General features: G+C 37.9%; 1 protein-coding gene across 1 annotated transcript in view; it reads left to right on the top strand.

Annotated features, from left to right (window-relative positions):
• The window catches only part of fstl4 (follistatin-like 4), a 214,188-nt gene that overhangs the window by 121,609 nt on the left and 69,160 nt on the right, over positions 1-23,419 (top strand). Inside the window, 3 exon segments of the mRNA XM_085175331.1 lie at positions 10,759-10,923; positions 10,926-10,948; positions 13,490-13,610. Coding sequence (XP_085031457.1) covers positions 10,759-10,923; positions 10,926-10,948; positions 13,490-13,610 — 309 coding nt within the window.

The following is a 23,419-nucleotide window of genomic DNA, read 5'->3' as shown; positions in this document are numbered from 1 at the left end:
TGTGACTTTTATTGTGGAAGCCAGTCACTGAAATGCTGAACAATTTCTAACCTACAGCATTTGTTTTTCAGCAGAGTATGCAATCAGCTGTGCCCAATGACCCAGCAACGAACTTAAAGAATGAAAAGAGGGGACAAAATATCTTTATGTACCAAATTACTGTAAGTAATTATTGAGAGGAAAATAAATGCCCATGTTATGAACTGATTGCACTGTCTCTCATTAACTCAGGGGAAAACATACTCATTATAATTGAGGGCTGTCATAAAAGTTGAAATGAGCCCTCCATGTTTGCTTCATTTGATGGTAATGAAAATGCTATAGCTATTGCATGACTGTAGAGGCTCAAATAGTGCTAACCAATTCATCTAGCCTCTTGGGAAAACAATGCTTATACAATGACTTTTTATTAAAATTAAAGGCACATATTTCCTTTTTTTTTTGTTCGAAATGTCTAAAACAATTAATTCAAAATAATAACCTTAAATAGTCTGTATTTTAAACAAAGAGCTAGGTTTAAAAAGAAAAAGTCTGATAAAGTACAACTATACACTATTTTATAGTTTGTTGTCATGATTGCACTTTCAGCAGCAGTTGATGTCTAGTGCTGAAGCTGCTACGTTTGCACAGAAAAAGAAAAGACAGAATCTCCTGTCAAGAGACTCCCACACAAAATTCTTCAGCCTTTACCACTGCAGGAAAGTTATGACCTAAAGAGGAAAAAAAGCAGAACGAAAGATGAAGTCTTCTCAAGGCATATACATGCACAGACAGAAATTAGATGAAAGGAAAACTTAGATAAAAGGGATGAACCTTTTTTCTCGTTCACTGAAGCAAAAGAATAAAAGAAGTGTTCTCACTGTACATCCATGTCAGTATAATCCGGCATTGATCTACACATGCATGTGGAAAATTACTCACACCTGCCAACTACATAGTTGATGAAACTTAGAAGGCACGATACATCCTCATTGCCATTAGACATTTGAAGTCTTTCTTCATACTCAGTGCTACTGAGTGTTGAGTGTTGAGTTGGCCTTGAAAGTTGTAAGTTTCCTATAGTTTTATCTGCATGCACCACTCACTCTGCTTTATGTAGTGCATTTCTTTCTTACCTGCTAACTAAGTATTCTTAACTGTGCTGCTTTGCAATCTTTAATTTTAATGACTTGGTAAAGACATCCAGTGATGTTATGGTTCATTCCCACTGCTTGGTAGCATTAATAAAATCAGACCTGCTTGCTTTGTCTGTAAAGATCAAAAGAGACGGCCCAGTGTTATTACTGCCACAAAATTTATGCCATGTCCACACTAATACGTTTTTGTTTGATAACACATCGTTTTCTCTCCGCTTTGCCCTTCTGTTCACACTGAGACGGCGTTTTCGGACAAGAAAAACGCAGCGTTTTGAAAACGCTCTTGAAAACTGATACATTTTTTGCAGTGTGGACAGTGAACGCACAGACTTTTTGAAAACGATGACGGATTTTAGTCATGTGATGCAGTCATGTGACCAATTAAACCAAGATAGTGGAGGGCATTAAACAGCAGTTGTTTTGTTTGCTCTCAATTTTGACAGCCCTATTAAAGATTAATATCAATCTGTACATGCTCCAGATATCTTTTCTTCAAATTCTTTAATTCTCAATCGCTTTTGCAACTTTGTACTTTTGCGTTATTCGCAGCAACAACTCCACCTCATTGTTAGTCCATTTAAAAAAAACTCAGTGCTTTTCCTCAATCTTTTGCCGCGACGTTTCAACGAGCCGGAAAGTAAATAAACGGCTGACAGAAATGATGCAAGTCAAATCGTCTTGCATTTCACGCATGCGCAGTACTGGATCGTAAGCGTTTTCGGCTGTTTCAATGTGGACGCACAACTCTGTGAAAACGACTGAAAACAATAGTGTGGACGTAATTAGCATGTATAGAGGACACACACACAGGAACTACTTCCACTTTCTTCTCTACAACTTAAATGTAGTCATAAAACAGTAATGGAGATCTTGAGAACCAAGAGTTTGTTTACTTAGCAGCTTTCAACTTTCTACCTCCCACTTTTTCTTTCATTCAGTCTAGATCGTAAAAACTCTCGCCTCAAGGTCACTGCAGTATTTGGGGAGGGTAATGTTAGTTCAGGGTTGTCTGTTGTCAGTGGGGTTCACTTGGGCCACATATACCCACAGGCAGCCATTTCCTCCGGTCCCCCCCTCATTCAGGCAATTTAAAATCTGTATACTCATGGGATCATCAGGCAGCAGCTTGCAGGCCTCAGCAAGGGCTATGAAAGGGCTTGAGATTACTGTAACTTACACTGCAGGTGTGGGGGATAGAGGAGGATGGATGGTAAAAATGTAATCAACGCCTAAGCTTGTTCCTAGTCGCAGTCTATTAGCATGAGCAAGGGCTTGGTAATTATTTTCGTGGACTAAATCCGCCCCGCTAGGACTGAGGGTGTAAGTGCAACTGTATTTATAGTCTCTCTGTGCCATTGAGGATGTGAATATTGTTTGTGCTGTTGCTGTTGACTGTGTACTAAACAAACTGTTTGGTTTAGTTGTTCTCTATGTGTTACATGATAATTATGTATAGAAATATTCTTGTCAGATAAGTTATAGGCAGCTTATAGTCAATCTCCAAAGCAGGAAAACATACAGTACTTACTGACCACTCAATAACCTCAAGACCACATGTCTAATTGTTACCTGTTATTAATTCTGAAAAGTTACCATTACAAATGCAATTTTGCAAATCCAAAGGTATTCAGCTGCCTCACACTTATCTGAGTATTTCTGTAGAGAAACCTGTGACTATAATGACTTGTTTTTATTAGTAGATTACAGACTCGCTCATTAAATCTCTTTACTTGTGATCAGATAATTAACACTGCTCTTGATAAATTGTGGTCATCATTATTGACTGGCTTCACCTGTAGTTACTGTATATTGTTAGTAGAGTGCCAAAATAAATCTTCCACTCACTTTGCTGCCTTTTTGCTTTTGCGCATTCATGCAAATACAAAAAGAGGCATTTGCATTTTCAGCATTCTTCCTGCTTAGTAAATCTGACCCCAAATTGGGTCAAAGTTACAGCGACATAATCACATACACACACAAATAGTAAAAGGAAAACTGTTAACTGAGTCTGCTTGGGATGGAAAATCATCACTAAGGTTGTTGCTTATTCAAATACATCCATGTCAAGCAACTTTTTTTCCCCTTTCTGCAAGGAGTGACTCATTTAAAAGAAAATGAAATCCTACCACTTGTAGACTATGAAGACACTAAATGATCTCTGAGTTTCCAGTCTTACCCAAGGCACAGAATGGATGAAAGTCATGAAAGAAGAGTCAGAGTTATCATAATAAGGGTTGTTCTATTATTTCACTCATGATGATTCAGCTGTTAGCTCTCTGCTGCTTTAAAGCTAACTCACTCAGCAGCTGCTGCCATTGTGAACAATATGCAGCATTTAGTATGAAGCCTTATGAATTCCACGCTATCTAACAAAACAACCAAAGTCATTAGTAAAGAATTTGTGTATTTCCATCGACACAATAACTGAAAAATTATCAAAACAAACAACCTGCATATCTGAATAAAAAAGCACCTCTATGCAATTCACTTTGTTAATTGACTAATTAGTACAGATCGAGAATTGTCTCACAACCTTGATTTCAGAAAGAGAATAACAATAAAGCCGTACCTGCTGCTGCACTTTAACGGGGACTCAGCGGGCTTTTTCTAAACACTAATTATTAAAATAAAAGCAGCAAGAAAAGCAATAATGAGAACAATTACTTTCCTACGCTTTTACGTGTTTCGCAACGAAAACAAAACCAACGGGGAGACGGTTGTTGGACCCGTATACTGAACTTTGCATGTGCCTGTTAGTCATACCATGGTGGAGGGGGCTGGGTGGTGTTTGGTAAGTGATATAGAGCTGGTGTGTATAATGCTGATGTGCAGTTTGAGAAGCCAGTTCCTGATGACAGGCTTGCAGACAGACAGGCAGGCAGGGACTGAATGCTACTGTACTATTTCTCCTTTACCGCTTCGCCAATAACTTTGGTGTTGCAATGGGTTTCTCATTTAGTAGGTGCCAAGCTGCACAGGCTCTGATAAGACTTCCTGAGCACACACTGATCCACTCTGCTAAATGTATGGTGAGGCAAACTGACAGCTTCCCCGTACTCAGGAAATCTAGAGGCATCATTTTAAATCACTGCAAGTTATGTATTAGCTAAGAAATGTAGGAAGGACTTTAAATGTTAAATCATCGCTTTTTACTGATTTGATACTGGATTATTGCTCACGCTGTCAATAACTTCTCAAGAACAGTCCCATATGGGTTATTAATTCTCAAATCAACAAGATCCGTGGTATGTGATTCATGGTGATGCTATCAGCTCACTCCTCCAGTCCCTAATCGTATTCAAACAGACAGTGAGGTCTTCATAACTTGACAGCTCACACTCTTACTCTGCTGATCATTCATGCTGCTGTGTTGCTATTGACCCAGGTTGCTGCAAATTCCCTGCACCTCCTGTAACTCCTCCTGCTGTCGTGTCTAGATCGATGCAGCGGGAGCTGCTGCCGAATAATTACTGGTGTTGTGCCATAATTTCATACTGAAGGAGTTTTATTTTAAAATGGGATCCATGGGAGGGTTTCAGGGTGACCAAAAAGAACACAAAGGCATGTCCCAGATTTGCCAAAAAAACATCTTGATGATTCCCAAACTTTTGGGAAAATAATTTGTGGACTGAAGAGATAAACCTTTTTAGAACGTTTGAGTCCCATTGCGTCTTGGATGACACTTACAAGGCATTTCATAAAAAGAGCATCATACAAGTTAAATATGGTATTGGTAGTGATGGCCTGTGTCCGCCATCAGTTCATATCCTGAAGCTCAAGCAGGGCAATGATTGGAACCAGACCAGCAAGTCCACCTCTGAATGTGTCAAAAAATACACATATGAATAAATAATCCAGACATAAATCGAAATGAGATGCTTTGACATGACCTTAAATGGGCTGTTCGTGCTCGAAAACCCTCCAATTTGGCTTAATTCTTAGAACTTAATAGAATAGAATAGAACTTAATAAAAACAGTTCTGCAAAAAAGACTGGGCCAAAATTCCTCCACAGTGATGTGAAAGCCAGTTTTCACAAATGCCTGATTGAAATTCTTGCTGCCAAGAGTGTCACAACGAGTTATTAGGTTTTGGAGTACTTTTTTGAATATGGCCAAGTAGGTTTTGTATTTACACAAGTTATCTTCATCTAATATTGAGTTTGTTTTAATGATCTGAAGCAGCGGTCCCCAACCCCTGGGTCATGGACCGATACCGGTCCTTGAGCTGTTTGGTACCAGGCCGAAAGAGTTGAGGCTCGGGTGACATTTATGGTTTTCCGGGATTTTATCGTTATTTTTTAAATCGTTTTTAGCATTAACTCTGGTTTTACTGGGTCTTTTTCCATGTGTTATGAATAAATCTTCTTTTTTGGCACCGGTACTGGTTTTATTTTGGTGTATTTATCCACGACACTGTAAAGTCCAGTCCATGAAAATATTGTCAGACATAAAACAGTCTGTAGGTTGGGGACCGCTGATCTGAAGCATCTAAGTATGATAGATATGGGGAAAAAAACTAAGAAAGCAAGAAGGAAGAAAATATTTTTTCACAGTATTGGTGACCACAGTGTTGGTCATAAAAAAGAGGAAAAAATACAGTAAATTTAAATTAAAAAAAATATTAAAAATACTGTTTGATGCTCATTAAAATGGAGAATGTTAAAGGTTTAAGAGTTTAAGTGTAGAACTGTCACAGAAGAAATTCTAGACAGACTACGGAGCTCACACTAAGCCGATTTAAACAGCTGCCAACAGCGATTATGCAATATGAGACTCTCCTATGACTTGTGTCACCCCCTCTGAGATTGGCTCTGCTCTTGTAGACCTTTCTGCCCTCAGGAGCAAAGAGTGTCCATCATACCCGTAATTATCTGGAAGGGAGGTCCATCACTATTGCATATTAGCAGCACACAGACGGCATGGCAGTAAATAATCCCATCATTTCACCCAGAGGAGGTCAGGCAGACATAAATTTAACACAGAGCAGTTTTACATCCTGGAGGGCATTGTAGTGAGGTTTCATCATCAGAAGGGATTGATGTCTTGGATTTCCCCTCCCACCCTCCCCGCTGCCTTTCAGCCAAGCCAAGAACTCGTCCAATGAGTACAGGAGTAATTTTTTGGTTTCTTTGATTAATGTACATCTGAATTGCACTCAGTTTTTCAGGACTGCTTTGGACCATTTTAATTTCTCAACTGGAATTCTACACAAAATGTTTGTCAAGCAACTCTTGACAGCAGACCAGCAATGACTCAGTTCTGATGCCTGAGATGCTCAGCACTTAAGAATTGTATAAGCTTTCATGGCATTTATGGCTCAATTTGTATTTTAAGAGTTTTCTTCTTTTTATGAAATGAGACAGCAAGAAAGCTTGATTCTTCTAATTGTAATTCCTTCAAACGTGATATACTGTTGTATTGTGTTTGTGTATTACAAGCAAAGGTGCTTCTACAAAGCTTTCAAAATACTTAAGTAATTGAAATTAAGAGAAAAATGCAGAAGACCAACAAATGCAGTTGCAAAATATATAGTGACTTTTCCGAGAAAGTCATTAAGTTTCCTTAGGAAACCTATACAATGAAAAGCATTGTACTGAAACGTTGTACTGAAATGCAGTACTGTACAAAAGTCTTGAAATGAGCCACACCTTATTTCTTTATATTTTCCTTAAGGTGCCAGATTGGGTTTTGTTTGTTTGTTTGTTTTTAAGTGCTTTTGAGCAATAGTTCTCCAGGCTCTCTCAAGTTTTTCTTTGGACTCTGGCTGCCTTTTCAACAAATTTTCAGTCCTTGTACATGATCATTTTCAGAACAATGTTTAGTTTATTTTAGTTTAAACTGTATCTTTAGTCACTTTGTTAGTAGCAGCTTCTCTTAAAAAACTGAACAAAAAACCCCCCCAACATTTTTATCCTAATTTCTTTAATTGAATTGATGAAAAATGCCAATGTTTGACAGGGATAAAATAGTTGAAAAAACACATTTTTCCACCACTGTCCACAAGGTGTATAGAGTCATTTAAAAAATGAGGAAGCTGGAAGTGGGCGACGAAACTGGAGGAGATGCAGCTGGCCATTTGACTTGGTCTGTCTGGTGAAACCTCATCAGAAATGTTGTAATTTGAAGGGCGACTGCCACCAAGCCATTTTTAAGAAAGGGAAACAACAACAAAACAACTGGACCGGAAATCAGTGACAACAAGTTTTATGGAGGGATTAATCCAAATTTGAGGTTTTTTGGTTCAAATATTCAATATGTATGGAGGAGGTCAGAAGAGATGTACAACAGTATCTACAGTATCACCATATCAGTATCTACTGTAAAACACAGTGGAGGCTATGTCATGGATTGGTGCTGAATTTCAGCCTTTAGCGTTGGGATTTTGTCAAAACTAATGGAAATATAAATCCTGAAAACTATTCAGATTTTGATCCATCTACAACACTGGAAAATGTATGATTGGGAACAGCTTCATATTTCACTATGTTGAGGATTTCAAACACACTGCCAGAGCAGTAATAGCATGCTTGCATAGAAAGAGGCACTGTGGGACACTGTCATTCATGGATTGGCCTCCACAGAGCCCAGACCTGAACGTTCATCTTACGAATCATCATAAGAGAGCAGAACTAAAGGCAGCTAACATCCAACAAGGAGCTCTGAATGCCCTTCATGAAGTCTGAAGAACTATTCCTGAAGACGATTTAATGAAACCAAAGGAAAGCTTGCCTATGAGAATTTAGGCTGTGTTAAAGAATAAAGGTGATGATGGCTGTGGTCATATTGACGTTCGAGCTTGTTGGAATTGTATAAACATTACTTTTGTTACTGTTACTGTAGTTCCATTATATTCAGTAAATCAATGCACCTATTTTCCTTACAAAAGGAAATGAGTGGTGACTCAAGATTTGTTTTAACAATACTGTGTTTTGTTACACTCTCTTGTCCCCCCTGTCCATCACATTTTATGAATAATCTGTTTTTCTTTTTGTGCCTTTTAGAGTTATCATCATCTTTAAATATCCATGACCATTTTGTCCTCTAATGCAGCACTTTCAAATTCCCTTTTGAAAGAGAAATTTCTTCCTTGGCTCTTTGTCTCTCTGTTTGTTTCCCCTGCTTGACATTTATAAAGTAAGCGCTTGGAGGATGCTGTGAACAGTGGAGAGTAGCTCCGTCTCCGGGACATTGAGCGTCCATGGTGCGAGCAGCTTCGGATCAGTCACTTAAGCAGCTAACATTTCAAATGGGCAATAAAGAGAGTCCTGGTCCCTCTAGAACAATAAAACAGTGTTAGAGTCAGGGGTGGATGCACTGTAATACAGACAGATATTTCTCTGCCACAGCTGCAGCTGCTGTGCTCAGCAGAAGGGGAAAGGCTGAATCAAAGGACGCTCACTACACCAAAGAAAGGGAGCACAATTCACTCCAGCATTCAAGTTTACTTCAGGTGTAACATTCATTTTCTCTCCATGTATCAAAGGTGTATTTATAGTGGGAAAGAGTTCATTAGTTCTTTAAAATAATCAGAATTGAATTATCATCTTTCAGTTAAGAAGCACTGGCACAAAATCTAATGTAACACTCAATCTTTTTAACATGTGCAGCAGCAGAAATAATATTGTTTAATACTTTTGTTTCTCCCTGTATATGTACTTAGGGGACCACAGTAAGTCTGAGCAAAGATAGGATTGTTCTTACTGTATATGACAAGATGTAAATCAGCTTGGTGGGGGATGTGTGTGTTAATTTATTTCTGTCCTTCCAGCACAGGGATAAGAATGACAGTTAGGTGATGATCCCTCATGTCTGAACCATCTCACGCCTCATTCCCCTTGAAGGAATAACATTGAACAGGGATTTACCCAAGACCTTGACTTGACTGCCTGCATGCAGAAGAAGAGTGTGCATTGTCTTTCTTTTTTTTGTACAGCTGTGCGAGTCTTTGGTTTGTAATAAGTAGGAGGGTCACCAGCCTTAAGGGTGTCCGTGTGTTTCTCTGGCTTCATCTTTGCCAGTTTTATGTGCGACGCATGATGCGGTCCTTCCAGAAATAAACAGGAGATAACTGAGATTTACTGGTTTGATTATTTTCTATAACTTACTGTTTTTCAAACTGACCTCCGCCACCAAGCGTGACTGCTTGATAGATGTGCTTGATTAACAGAATTGAGTACTACAAATTAGAGGCCACAGTAACCTCAAGTTCCAGTTTCATAACTTCATATGTTATCACTAGCTCCAGTACGCAATTCATCAAAGCAGGAATGACCCCAAACTGTTGTTCCAACAAGCTTCAAATTATCTTTTAACATTTTTTTTATGATGCACTGGACATCAAGAGCCACAAGAGCAAATATTCCCAAATGTATACTCAAGCTTGACTGAGGTTTATTTACTACCATGTTTAGTCATGTGTTACGGTCATTTATCCTTAATCAATTTTCAGGTTCAGGTATTATATTATGTTATGTTAAGCTTTTTTCTGTTTTTCTTCACTAAACAAAAAAAAAAAGCCTTTCTCTTTCTCTTGCAGAACAGACTTCATTGACAACAGAAATCTTCATTTTGTATTCATACAAATAGAAATATGCTCTTCTTTAATATGCACTTTAACACTGTGGAACACCGTGCTTTTCCTGCAGCCCAGTCGAACTTGTGTTAACTTTGCTGCAGTGACAGCTGGGCTAACAAATGTAGACATGCTTTGGCAGTGCTATGCCCTGCTGTGGGTTTGACATCAAAAGGAGATGCTGGGAATAAACTTCTGAGTCTATTAAGCCCATCATGTCCCTTAATTTTGCATTTGTTAGCATTCGTGGCTGTTGAGTTGTCGGAGGACATTAGGCAGTGAGATCCATCTCTATATACTCTCAGAGGGGGATCTCCTGCTCTGCAATAATTGGAGATGGATGTCATATTCAGATTTAGTTATAATAATAAAAAAAATAATTTTAATTTTATTTTTTACTGTGCTTCTGACTTGCAAGTAGCCCTTACTTGACCTTACCTTCTCATAGCATACTGCCAACAGACTAAGTCATGTGATACACAACCAAAGGAGGGTCACAAAAATAGCAAAATAACAACATGATCTTATTTTTTGTCTGTTCTTTACTCCAAACGTTTCTCACACCAGACGAATAAACAAGGTTGCATGATTTCTTTGTGGTTTGTAAGTTTTTGCTGCACATCATCATTAAACAGAACCTTGCTGAGAATTAAAAAAGGCCTGGCTTAAAGCATGAGCTTTAATCCCTTAGAAAAGCAGTACATGAAGCTTGAGAGGGTCTAAATGGGAATGTGTACCTATTGTTTTCACTTGGATTCAAGGATTACTTGTAATTAGTTGGACCCCTGCACAGAAAAGCTGTGAGACAAATTATGCAAACAAAAAACGAATATTTTTTTAAATGAGTAAACACTCAAGGACATATGTACGGATGTACGAACAGACACATTATCTGTCCCATTTGCCTTCCTTTCCTCTCCTCCCACTCGGAAACACACAAACACATTAAATCCAATTTGAAGCTACAATCCAAAGGCTTCGGCTTGTGCAATTGAGGTTAATCAAATGTCTTTTTTTTTTCTCCCCCATGTTTGTGTTCGTTCTTCTAGGCAATGCATGCACCATGTCAGAGTACAACAAGCTGAAGAGCATGCTGCTGGATATGCAACCGAAAGCGCTTAAGGCTGGGGAGCAAAATCAGCAGAGAGACATGGAGGAGAAGAGAGCGCTGGTGGACACCATGTTTAAATACCTGGATGCGAACCAGGATGGCCGATGATCAGTGATGAACTGGAAAAGGTGAGTGTCAAGGTAATCAACACAGCTGCGTGAAAGAAGAGATAAATGGCTGGGTGTGTTTTGTTTGCCATAAGTGTTTGTAACAGTTTTTGTTTGTGGACTTGTCTCCAATAAGTATTTCCAGTTTAAATGTATCACTGTGCAAATTTACAAAAAGAAAAAGAAAATGCTGGCAGATATTTCTTTTAAAAAAAGACTTTTTTTAAAAATAACGGTTATTTTTTAAAAATTCTATTAAATTATATATAATGTGATCCTTTAAATAGAAGCCTGTATTGCTTACAGTGGGGAATTAGTCAACCACATTTTTATCTTTATCTACACCAATGATCAAGACAGTGTGATCTGGTTATAAGTGAGAACGGCTGGAACATTTAGTCATCTTGTTTAACAATAAGAAAGTCTGCCTTCCCGCCTGGGGCTGATGGGAAAAATTTGGCATTAATATATTTGACTCAATTAAATCACAGTGAGTGTCATCTGGTATCTTGAAATGGACATCAGAGATGGGTGTTAATTAGACTCCACCTAGCCAGTTCTATGATATCAGTGACTGCCATTGTGCCAATATGCAGTAAACCATGTTAGCCATAGTTGACATCAGACTGGAGCCGGAACAGATGTTTATATGTGCATTTTACATTTGCTGTTGCTCTTTATTATTATGTGGGCATCCAAAGACAGAGGTTGCATGATGCCAAAGGAATATAAACTCAGCATGGATTGAAATGAATTCTCAAAAGTGCTTCAGCTCTTTCCAAGCCCTTTAGACTTCCGTAATTATTCTCATGTTATCTCACTGTGGCTTTATATTGCAACCAGAGTGTTGTCCAAGTTTAGAATTTCAGTGACTTCTGCCTTTTGTGACAGATCTGTATTGAGGGAATTATTAATGCTGATATATGTCCACATGAAATCTTTAGATTGGACACTCACATCCTGAGGAATTCCTAAATTCAGTTTCGCAGAGATAATGCTTTTAAGAATCAAAGATGAATCCCAGTCATCCCTCCAGACTGTCTCCAGTTTTGGATCTGTCTATTGTCACAGATGGTCTTGGAGGGTAAAATCCTGTCCTTAGGTTTGAAATATTTAATTCAAATGCCTAAGGACAGAGTTATCTGTGACAGGAAAAACATGACTGCAGTCATCTGCAGGCTGGCTCATAAAAAAAAAAGTTTGGTATATCCATTATTATGCCATGTGACATGTCTAGAACCATATAAAATCAGCTGGAGATAAATGCTAAGCTGGAATAGCTTGGAATAGCAGTTTACTTTTTTCCATTAGATTTTGACCTAAAAACATATTTTTACAGGAAATGTATTATTATTATTATTATTATTATTATTGTATCGAACTGTACCTTAAATCAAATATTGACTTGCTCTTCTCTTACAAGGGTCTCAGCTCACAGATTTTAGAAAAATAAAGTCAAAATAAATAAATAAATAAATAAATAGAATAACCACATAAGGATTCAATTTCCAGAATTTACTGTCCAACCGTTTTTGTTGTTGCTGTTATAATAAATTCTAAGCACATAAATATTGGCACTAACTAAAAAGATTAGGTGAGGTGTCCTCCATAAATGCTACATAAGCAGTCTAAGCTTTCTAGCATGGGCCAGCATTTGATAAATATAGAGTTACACTGAGAAGCATTTTTATTCTCTTATTTCTAGAGAAGAAACAACTTTAACAGAATAAGCAAGGCTGAGTTTTTTGTTTAACTTCCTAAAAACTGCTAAACATCACCCACTCAAAGATGGTTCCCCTGAGAGTGGGTAGTACTGCTACTACTGCAAAAGAGGACTCATAAATGACAGCGAATGGATGTGAGAGTGGTGAGTCTTCCCAGGGGAACATCTTTGAATTAACTCAGGTGCAGTATGCAAGAGTAGCAGGACCAGATACTCTTAAAAAGGAAAGGTAATCAGTATAGCACTAACATGACGGATTACATATTTAATCCACTACCTTTAATGAGAATGGAAGTACACTCAGGAGTTGTGAGTCTGATTCTCTTGTTTATAGTACATTTGGTATTTAATTATGATGAGGGACAGCTGAACAGTGCTGTTTTTGTTTTGTTTTTTAAAATACAGAAAAAAGTGGCAATTTCACTCCTCATAGCACAGCAAAGTCAAAATAAAATTTTCATAAAAAGGCTCTATTAGAGGTTTAATCACTAATATATCACTTTTATAAAAGTAATAACCAGTGAATGTAAAAAGTATTGTTTTAATTAAACAGAGGATTCTGTGATTTTCCCCTTCAGTATTTGAAACTAGGCTATTAAAGTGATACAGAAAAGTTCAATTTGTACAGTATCTTTCCTTCTGAGTATGAATAATGTGGTTCTTTCTTACTACACATAGCTTAGGATCATAAAAAGATGGAGGCAAGAGAGAAACAATAAATAAAGCCTATAATAAGATGTAGGACTATGGCACCTGTGTATTTTTCCTCATATTCCTCTAGATGTTTCCTTTTGATGACTGAATGGATGTATTCTGTGTTGTGTGTGTATATGTGTTAGATCTCCATGAAAGAGCACCTGGAGGACAGCCTGCTGGAGTGCACCATGCAAGACCTGCTGCGCTATGACGACTACAACAACGATGGCCATCTCAGCCTCCACGAGTTCTACACAGCTTTCCGTAAATATTTTTCTATCCTTTTTTTACCCCTTACAAAAAAATGCACAGTTAATCTGTTAAAATATGTACATATAATACTAACATATAGCATTTCGTAATCTAAACAGTTGAAAGTATAGAAATGTGCACTTTTCCAATAGATGCATACATAAAATGAGCCACATAAGGCATTTATTTGTTAAAAAAGATGGCACAAAAAATATGTGTAAGGTACGGGTGACGTACTTACTGTTGGTACATTTTAGAATTTCACAACATCACAATTTAATCAGCCTCTCCACAGCAGTTCCGAGGATAAAAGATTTCCTGGAACAGATAAATTGATAATTGCATCTGGAATCATCTGGAAGAGCTATAATAGCCTTTGGGGTTTAGGCTGAGTGGCAGCTGAGAGCATGCAGGTTCCACTTTATTAGGACCAAAAATCACAACTCCGTCACTAATGTTGCTATAGCACCAGCATGAAAATTGCTAGACACAGAGGCAACCTGCTGCAAATATTGTTCTCAAACTCGCTATCTAATTTGATCATTGTCTTTTGTTGTGTGTAAGTTCAAACTGTATTGAACTATGCTGCAAAATGGTAATAAAGTTGATGAATCCAGCAGCTAGTTATGGCTGGTGGCCATTTCCAAAGCTTTACCTTTGGCTTGTGCGGGTCCATTAAGCTCCACCATTAATTTAGCCCTTAATGGCTGGTTTAAGTGGAAGCCATCCTGCTATTATTTGGTTACAGTCCTTTCACCTTCCAGATGGGCAGCGAAAAGCCATTGCATGGTATTTCTCTACCTACAGGTTTGCCTGCAGCATTTTAGGCCAGGTTAGTCAATGCATTTTATGTTTGACAAGCGGCTGAAGAAGTGGGCAGGGACCAATAACACAAGCTATTGATCAGATGACACTCAAGGTTAAGTGTTGGGCTGCAGAAAGGCAACACCGAGGGGGAGCAATTATGTTTGAGTGGCACATCTGGTGTTCTGGATAATGTTGATGGTGTTAAATTGTGTGTGTTTGCATGTTTGTGTATGTGTGTGTTTCTGCGATGCAGTCCGAGGTCTCATTGGTGGGTAGTGTTGTAAACCAAAAAGCCTGGAATCACAGGTGTGTTTAACAGGGTGGGCATTTACAATATGGACGCAAGTTTGGAAAAATGAAAAATTAACCTAAATGATGTGAGAAGGATTTTTTCCCCGCATTGATTTTCTTCCATGCAGCCAAATGCTTGATCTCAGGGCGAACATTTTAAATACAAGCCTTAGTCATGTTTTGGGGATCATATACCTCAAAGCACTAGGTTAGAAGGCATATTCAGGAGTCTTTCTTTGGTTTTCATGGTTCTCTCTGTTGGTGCTTTTCTTCTATTCTGTAGCTTTGATGTAAAAATCACAACCCTTTGGCCATTTTCCAAGAAGCCAACTCCAGCTTCACTGTTATTCCCACAGTCTCTGAACTTGTTCTCTTATGAAACACAGTGTGTTTTTCTATTATTTTTATTATTTTGGCCCTCCATGTTGCCTTTGCCTTATTTAATGTATAAACCAAGCAAGTAAACCACCATTCAAAGCTCTGTCCTGCTGTCAGATAAATCTTTTTTTTTCCACCACAAATTGAATAGAGGGCAATATGTGCTTTGCTAATACTCCTTAGATGATTACATTCTTATTGATTTTACCCTTGTACTCTACCTTTTTACAATCCCAGCAGGGTTCTTTTTGACCTATTTTTTACTTTTCTTAACTGTCACTGCGTCCTGTGTTAAGTGGATCCCACTTAAACATCTATTTTTGTCTCCAAGGGCATAGATTTAGAATTAAAATCAAAGAATAACACTGATTAGATTTACTGATACGTTGTCAGAAATGAGAAGCAGCAATCACATCTATATTTGTATCATAGATAGTGCTCTTTATCCAAACAGCACAAACATGGGGCAAAACCTACTGAGATGCATCATGTGAAAAGGCAGCAAAAGATACAAACCGAGAACTCAGGTAGGCAGAAAACGCAATTAGGGACAACCGCACTTTCCAGTATTTCCAGTGGTTGTCACCTGCACAGATTTAACATAGGTCATTTAACAGTTTCTAATACAAAAATGATGAATAGCTTATATTTTGCCCCAAATAAGCAGTCAGCCTGCAACATTTGTGAATTTTCGGTCTTTAGTCTGTTGAGATAGACACTGCGAGTGATCAGCAGTTTCTTGTAAACCAGGTGTTTAATCATTCACGAACATACTACAGTTGACTATTTATTAATTTTACATTAATGCTGAACCACAATAACTCAGTTTGATTCGTAAAGTTAACAAAGAGAGATAAATGAAAAATGTTTTTTGTATCTGCAAGTTGCGAAATTTTAAGCGCAAGCAGTGAAACCCAAAACTAGATATATATTAAAACATACCGAAGTGAAAGTCTGTCTCATAAGCACTTCATCTTTGAATCTATCCTGTAATTTACTGCATTGTGTGGAAGATAGCTTTACTCCGTGTCACTAGAATCTGCAGTTTTTGTCTTCTTGATTATTGTGTCCATGTCCCGTTAATTTCAATTGCCTGTGCATGGACATTTGCCAGAACAATGATGGGAGACCAATGCTGGTCAAGATACCCATTGCTTTTCTCTGAAATCACTTACAATTTGCATATTATTACACATGGTACCTTCAAAATGTGTTTGACGGTACCAAAAAAAAAAAGTTAAGTAACCAAATAGTTAGAGGTATATCATTATAGAAGGAACCTCTAATGTGTTTAATAAAAAGAAATGCTTTAAAAATATAAGATTGATATTTTTGCCATTTTATGGTAAAAAGCCACTCAAGTTGGTATTTCAGTGCAAAGTTGTTGTTGTTTTTTTTCTCTTTTATTGCTTATTTTGCAGTTCACACCATTAATTCAGAGGTTTTGCTCAGAAGAGCCAGAAAAAGAATGACCTCTTGTTCTGCTTTACTGAATAATCAACATTCTCTTTCCCATAGAGCATATTGCGGGACAGAGATAACAGCATAATGGCTTTAAATTAGCTCTGTAGCCTCCTAATGGTTTAGGGTTTCAACGGGGTTCTGTTTCCCAACATTTATTACAGTGTCAACATTCTGTAGGAGTCGGTTGCTTGTACACGTGACCTTTGTGTCCAAATTAAAACCACTGTAATTACACAATAATAAATGTGCAGAAACGTGCCTCGTGGACTGAGCCAGTGATGCGCATGCCAAGGTGATTCACATTACCTAAATGTTCGGTAAAAGACAACACAGTGCATTAGAATTGAAACTGCTAAGTGAGCAGGCTTATTGAGAGATATCTGTAGCCTGCAGATGTAATATATGTGGACGCACAAGGTCAGAGCTCCTGTGAGGATACATGTGTAGTATATAGAGCTGCCCTGGGGTGATACGTGGACTGCATGCGCATTATGGCGAGTAACCTTTTGGAAAATGTGGAGACTGGGATATCTATGCTGCAATTTTAATTGTGCCGTTTCAAGCTATTGTGGTTTTCAGTATAGGTTATGTCGTACATGGAGTCAGTAAACTGCATGCTTTTTAACTGAAAGGTAGAACACACTAGTGTGATATGATAACGTGTGGATCCTCTACGTTCCTGTTCCTTTTAGAAATTTACAATATAGTGCAACCTTTGTGAATTGCGTAATAATAATTATTAATAATAAATATATCTAGTATTTTTTCATCAAAGGCTGTAGTATTTAAAGCTGAATCTCTCAGAATATCATGACAGTCCTCCAATTTGAATTTGCATTAATAGATGAAAACTTAAAAAGCAGGAATTTTGGAGGTCCTTCAGTCTGTGCACAGAAGAGCATTCAAACAGCAGAGAAAGATAAACAGTAATGGACAGGAACGTGCCTCTGCTCCTTTTTCACCTGTTTGTTTATTTTAAGTCTTCATGACTGACTCTCAATCATCAAGAAAACAACAGGAGTGGACCAGAGGACTGATACGAAAGTGATGCAATGTGAGAAGGAAACAGCAATGCAGCAGCAGAAAGACAGCAAGATGTTTTAAAAGAAAATATGAGAAGTGCTGATACTGATATCTCAGAGGTTTGTGACTATATTGTACCTGATCAGAGGAGTAGCCTAAACTTCATCTTGCTTTTTCTGTTTGTTTGGGGTTTTTTTTTTTTTTTGGTTTTCTTTACAATAGAAAATGCTGGAGGCATGTTGGTATGTAGTGCATGCCAAGGTTGCTGAAGCTGAAGGTCATGTAACTGTATATTTACAGAGCCATTAGTCATTGAGGGACAGTGCAACGAACCACTGGTTCCATTTATTTTTTATTTTTTTATTTGCAAAAGTACACAGCTGGAAAGCTTCTAATTAGGTCCAGGTTGGTTTTCTGTGGTTCATATTGCTTCTCCATGTTTCTCCCACATGCAGTTCTTTCCCTCTAAGCATTTACTCAACTGTGAGTATTTGTTTTCCGTGACGCCAACTAAGAGTGGAATTATGCTGTGATGCTGGGCTGCACTGGCAGGGCCACTCAGCGGCTCTGACTAATTAATCAAAGGAGAGAAGTTGAGACAGAGAGGTAAAAAGAGAGTGAGAAAGAGGAGGATGGCATAAAAGAGAAGGGAGGGGAGAGAGCATCATATGGGGAATTGGCTATTCTGAGAAGGCTAGTGGAGGAACAATAGTGGAAAGTGGTACTGGTGAAAAAAGAGAGACAAAGGGGGAGAAAGCTCCTCTTTGTCACCGCTGGGACAAATAAGAGAAAGTGAAAACAGGGGTAAGAAAATGATTTGGTTGTAATTGAATATGTAAGAGACTTAGAGCAGCCTTGCTAAATAAATGCAGGTTAATAGGTAGAAGAAGGAACTTTGTACAACCTCAGCAGGTGTATTTTGGTGAATTGCACATGTGAAATATGTGTGACCCCCATAAAGGGAGATGTATGAATTTATCTGTATTCATTTATAAAATGGCAAAGCCCTGAAAAATGACCCATGGGATTGTGTTTGTATCCCACTTTGTGTGAAGCTTGCATTAGATAGATAGATAACGAAAGAAAATGATTTAATGTTAGCGCAGCAAATGTGAAAGGGAGGTTAACCCCAAGAGTTTAATTAAACCTAACACGGCTGAATAAGAACAGAGTTTCATGTATCTCAAGGTTATCATATTCTTTATTTAATCTGTTCATTTTCAGCCGAATCAATACATTTTGCAGTCAGTAAAATGTTATAATAATGACATATGATGATTATCAAGGAGCAAAGGTGGTCATCGAGACAGTTGCCAAAGCACCAAAGTTTAAACTGAGAAAACCAGACTGTAAACGCATGATTTTCATTCACACATATGTAGGTATTCATATTCATATAGACTATAATTTGCATTTCATCATCCCTGAGTAGAGAGTTTGATTCTATATCATGTGTATTATCCACACCTCTGGGTAGATGCTTTCAGATGTTTCCTGCTGAGCTTGGGTTCTATGCTATCACGCTTATAGATTACATGGACAAAAAAGCTTTAAGGGATGTCCGTGTTGCAAGATAAAATCTTCGTGTAGCTCCTGTCAAGGTTTGATCTTTTGTGCTTCTCGAGTTTGCTCTTAATCTGCACAAATGATCTTGCTGAGATCGGATGTCAGTTTTACACGATGAGCCTGTTGTTCTCTGACAGCCCTGTGAGTGAGCGACCTCCAGCTAAGCTGTCAACAGCAAAGTGACTTTGAAGTGAAGGTCTTGGAATAGTCTTCAACACCCACACACGCAAAATTACATCAGTCTTTCCTCTGCTTTTTATTGTGTTTTTGGCCATTTTGTTTGCACCATGCCCTTCTCCACTTCAATTCTACTTCCAAATTCCTCTTACCTAGTTCATATTGCAGCCTTGTAGCAGTTAGTAAAATAATCGTGAAATGTAATCTATTGATTCGTGTTCCTGGACATGATTTTCCCCTTTTTTTTGTGCACAACACCTGCCATGGAGTCTGAGGGAAGTTTGATTTCGGTCCATGGACACAAGGTTAAGTGCTTCCAATTTTAAAGAGCAAAAACATTCACATTAGGACTTTAGGGGCCTGGTGGAGGCGTAAGTCAGTCACCACTTGCACAAGAGACTGCAGATCAAATCCCACACAGGATTTTTTTTTTTTTACACTTTCTTTTGGTGCATTTACACTTAAACTGCATTTTCCATCCCCGTTTTCTGTTCCCTTATTATTTGGATAGATTTTGGCAACAGACGTGTGCAGTTAGGCTTAGTGAAAGATCAAGGTTCAAATGCAACGTTAAGTTTTATTTTTTTACTTGCCTGGGTTACACATTCTCTCAGAGGGGTCTTAAAGGACACCTACACTTTTGTTATTTCCTTTCCTTTCATTTCTCCTGGCCAGTGTCTGATACCTCGTTACTGCTCAGTGAACCTTTAAAGCTAATTGCCAGTGTGTATAAGGGCCTTTTTGGTGACTTCCAAGTGCCGTTTCTATTTCTGGGTAATTACCCAGTGTCAGGTAGCTGCAGTAACAGGTAAGAGAAAGTTGAGATTTTGGTTCTACGTTTTATGTGTTGCACTGAGAGAGATCTATTTTGAAGATTGCTGTGGCTTAACTTTGCATCAATAGCAGCTTGCATCTTAATTAGATCCAACATGGTCCAAAAGTGAAATGCTAAAAGACACACAAAGTATGACTAGACGGGGTGGAGGTGTGTGCATGTGTTTGGGTGTGGGTGGCTGGCTGAGTGGGTGTTTGTGGGGGATAGCATCTTGTGGGCCTTAGTTGTAGCACGTTACTTGGATCTTTCAAATCACTGTTGCTGCATATGTTAAAATACATTTATCCCAGTTATATTTAATAGTATATTTATATAAAACAATATTACTATAATAACACTATATTTAATACTGCTAACACATAACCATAGGCATTCACATAACCACATGTAAATATGCATTTCCTATACACCGAGAGACCCACAGTCTTTACAGCCAGTGGTCATCCAGCAGTGTTCCGAATACAATAGCGAGAGATGCCCAGTTAGTTGCCATGGCAACTGTGGTTGTCTGTTTAATCTCCAAGTCATTTATTTAGTGCAACACTTACCCACTGCAGCTAATTCCCAGGAGGAGAGGAGGAGAGAGGAGGGGAAACATAAAGTCAAAGAGGAAACAAGCAGAGAGAAACATAAAGCCAGAGGAAGGTAGAGTAAAGTAAGCAATTTGAACCCTGCGCACGATCAACAATTAAGAATTAAACGTGTGCGGTGTGAGATACAGGACTGCATTATCCCCAGGTGCAAACGCTGCACACAGGTGGACATCTTAAGCACATACCAGAGACGAATAGATGAGCCGAGGGAAAGGCAACAGTGAAACATAAAAGAATATTCTGATGGAGTCTGTTGAGGCTCCTTTATACAAAAAGAGCACACTGTGTGCATCTAAACACAAAAATAATAATACGTGAGTGATGTCCCCCATGGATAACTAGAGGCAGTGGGCCATCAGTTTATTTTATGGTATTATAAATACACTTAATGTGCACAGCATCAGAGGCACTGTGAAGCACTCTTCAGTGAAATTCTCAACTGAGACATTCATGCTTTGTAAACATCTGCCAGACTTGACATAAATACTGTCTATGCAGTGCTTTGATAGAAACACTGATTGTTGTACTTGTAAGTAAAATGTAACTTTGACTTTGATAGAGTGGTTTTAGAGTTACTGGAGGGTTGTTTACCTGCAGTTGATGAAGTGTGATGGACTTGTCTTTTACTCCTTGTGATATTCGCGTTCTCTTGTTTTCCTATCCCAATCGCCAAATAATTAAATAAATGAGCAAGCAAGCGGTATATTACATATCATCCAGGTAGGATACGTTATTTGCCATCATCTCTCTACTCTTTAAATACAGCTTTATTGAAGAAGGTCAATACTATTGTTGTGCCACAGTGTTCAATATGGAGTTGGAGCCACGAGTTTACCATAAGGTATAGCAGCACTAAAATGGATTATCTGGATCATTTTAGTTTACAAAATATATAGAAAAGCTATGCAGGAATGATATAAAACATGTACATAAAGCAACAGGAATACTGAGGTATTCACAAAAGAAAAAAATAAGTAAATAAAACTTCATAGCACTCACACTTTTTAAATTAACTTTTATTGCTGCACTACTACCTAGATGACTGGAATGATTAGGCTTGAGTTGAATAACAAGAATGAAGGAAATCCAGTACTCTGCAGGGGCTGATACACTGATATTTACATTTGTACAATTTGGCTTATCTTATTTTAATATGCTTGGTTATTTTGTAGGTTGATTTTTAAATCTTGATCAGCAAATGGGAGCTGTGATCAAAGGCTGCTGACCTTTAGCCCCATCCCCCCCAAAATCAAAAATCCATATTAAGTCACTTTAAAGCCTAAACCATGAAATTAATTTTTTTGAAAATGGATATGTGAAGTCTTTGTTATATAGATAAATGTATAAAACAAGAATGAATATTTGCATATATGAGTTTCAGTTTGGATCATATTTGCTACAACAGTAGCAAATATGTAGCAATTTATTAAATGTATTGTGCCATTTATTTTGGTTTTTCATCACATTGATGATGCAGAAGTCTATATACATATATATTACATTAGTTACATGTTTAAGGTCATGATCTTGTGCATGTGGTCATAACTATTTGTACTAATATTGCTGCTGTTATTGTGGTTAATCTGGTAGAGTTCATCTGAAAATTACTGGTGTAAAGCCGAAGACTGCAGAGTCCATCACTTACAAGCAAAAGGAAACATGTCAGGTCAGGAGTGGCACCAGGATTACACTAGTCAACTTTTTCTAGATTCATGAGGTTGTACACCAAAACGTTGTCCCCTAAAGTGTGGGGTAGAGTTCTGCTGAAAGAAACTGATAGTATTTGTCATCATTCTTGACATATGTACCAAAACAACATTTACTCGCTGTTTGCTCCATTCACCAGATTTGCTTCATCCATTTTCACAAAACAAAATCCATGTTGAAGGATCATCTTTGTGGTGCACTGGAGATCCAGCACACATCACAGAACTGCAAGGAAACAGAATGAGATATAACATTCTATATAAAACCTGTTATGCATGGAGAGATGATTCTGAAAGGGCAGAACAGATAAATTTAAATAAGGTGTGGTTTTATAACAACTGTTATTATTATGATTATTTTCTTTCTTATTGACCAGATTCCAGAATCTTATAAATCGAGATGTGGCAGCATCTCCAACCAAATTTAATTAGTTGGTTTCAGTCAATTAAAAGTGAATATAAGAAGTGCTTATAGCTTAATAGTTGCTAAACTGGAATAACCTGCAGTAGCGCTCTTACATCTACATTGCATTTGTCTTTCCACATAGATTATAAAAAACTGGATGTTCTCTGAGAGATATTGACATTTACAGATATGTAGCGAATGAATAACTTAAAAAGATGAAGCAAGTTGAAAGAAAGTCAGTGTGCCCAACAGTGATTGTAGTAAAAAGTAAGTTACCATGACACATGGATGATGTATAAAATTGTAATATTGGCAGATACTGATAGGTTTGTAGCTTGAACCTATTCGCTGGAACGTTGAAGACAATATAATTACACAGCAAAGCAAGACACGAAGTAGGCAAAGTTCTTCATGTTTCTCGTGCACGGGAGAGAACCGGACAAACGCCGTTCCTTCGCTTAACCCCAGTTGCTCTCGTCCGCTCCCCCGTAACACTGCTCTTTTATTGAGGTTACATGAATATGCATAGGTTCATTAACATACGACGTATACATACACACAAAGAGTACCTTGCC

Source organism: Neolamprologus multifasciatus, chromosome 10 (genome assembly GCF_963576455.1).
Source record: "Neolamprologus multifasciatus chromosome 10, fNeoMul1.2, whole genome shotgun sequence".
Classification (NCBI taxonomy): Eukaryota; Metazoa; Chordata; class Actinopteri; order Cichliformes; family Cichlidae; genus Neolamprologus; species Neolamprologus multifasciatus.
This window is presented reverse-complemented; position numbering and strand designations above follow the sequence as displayed.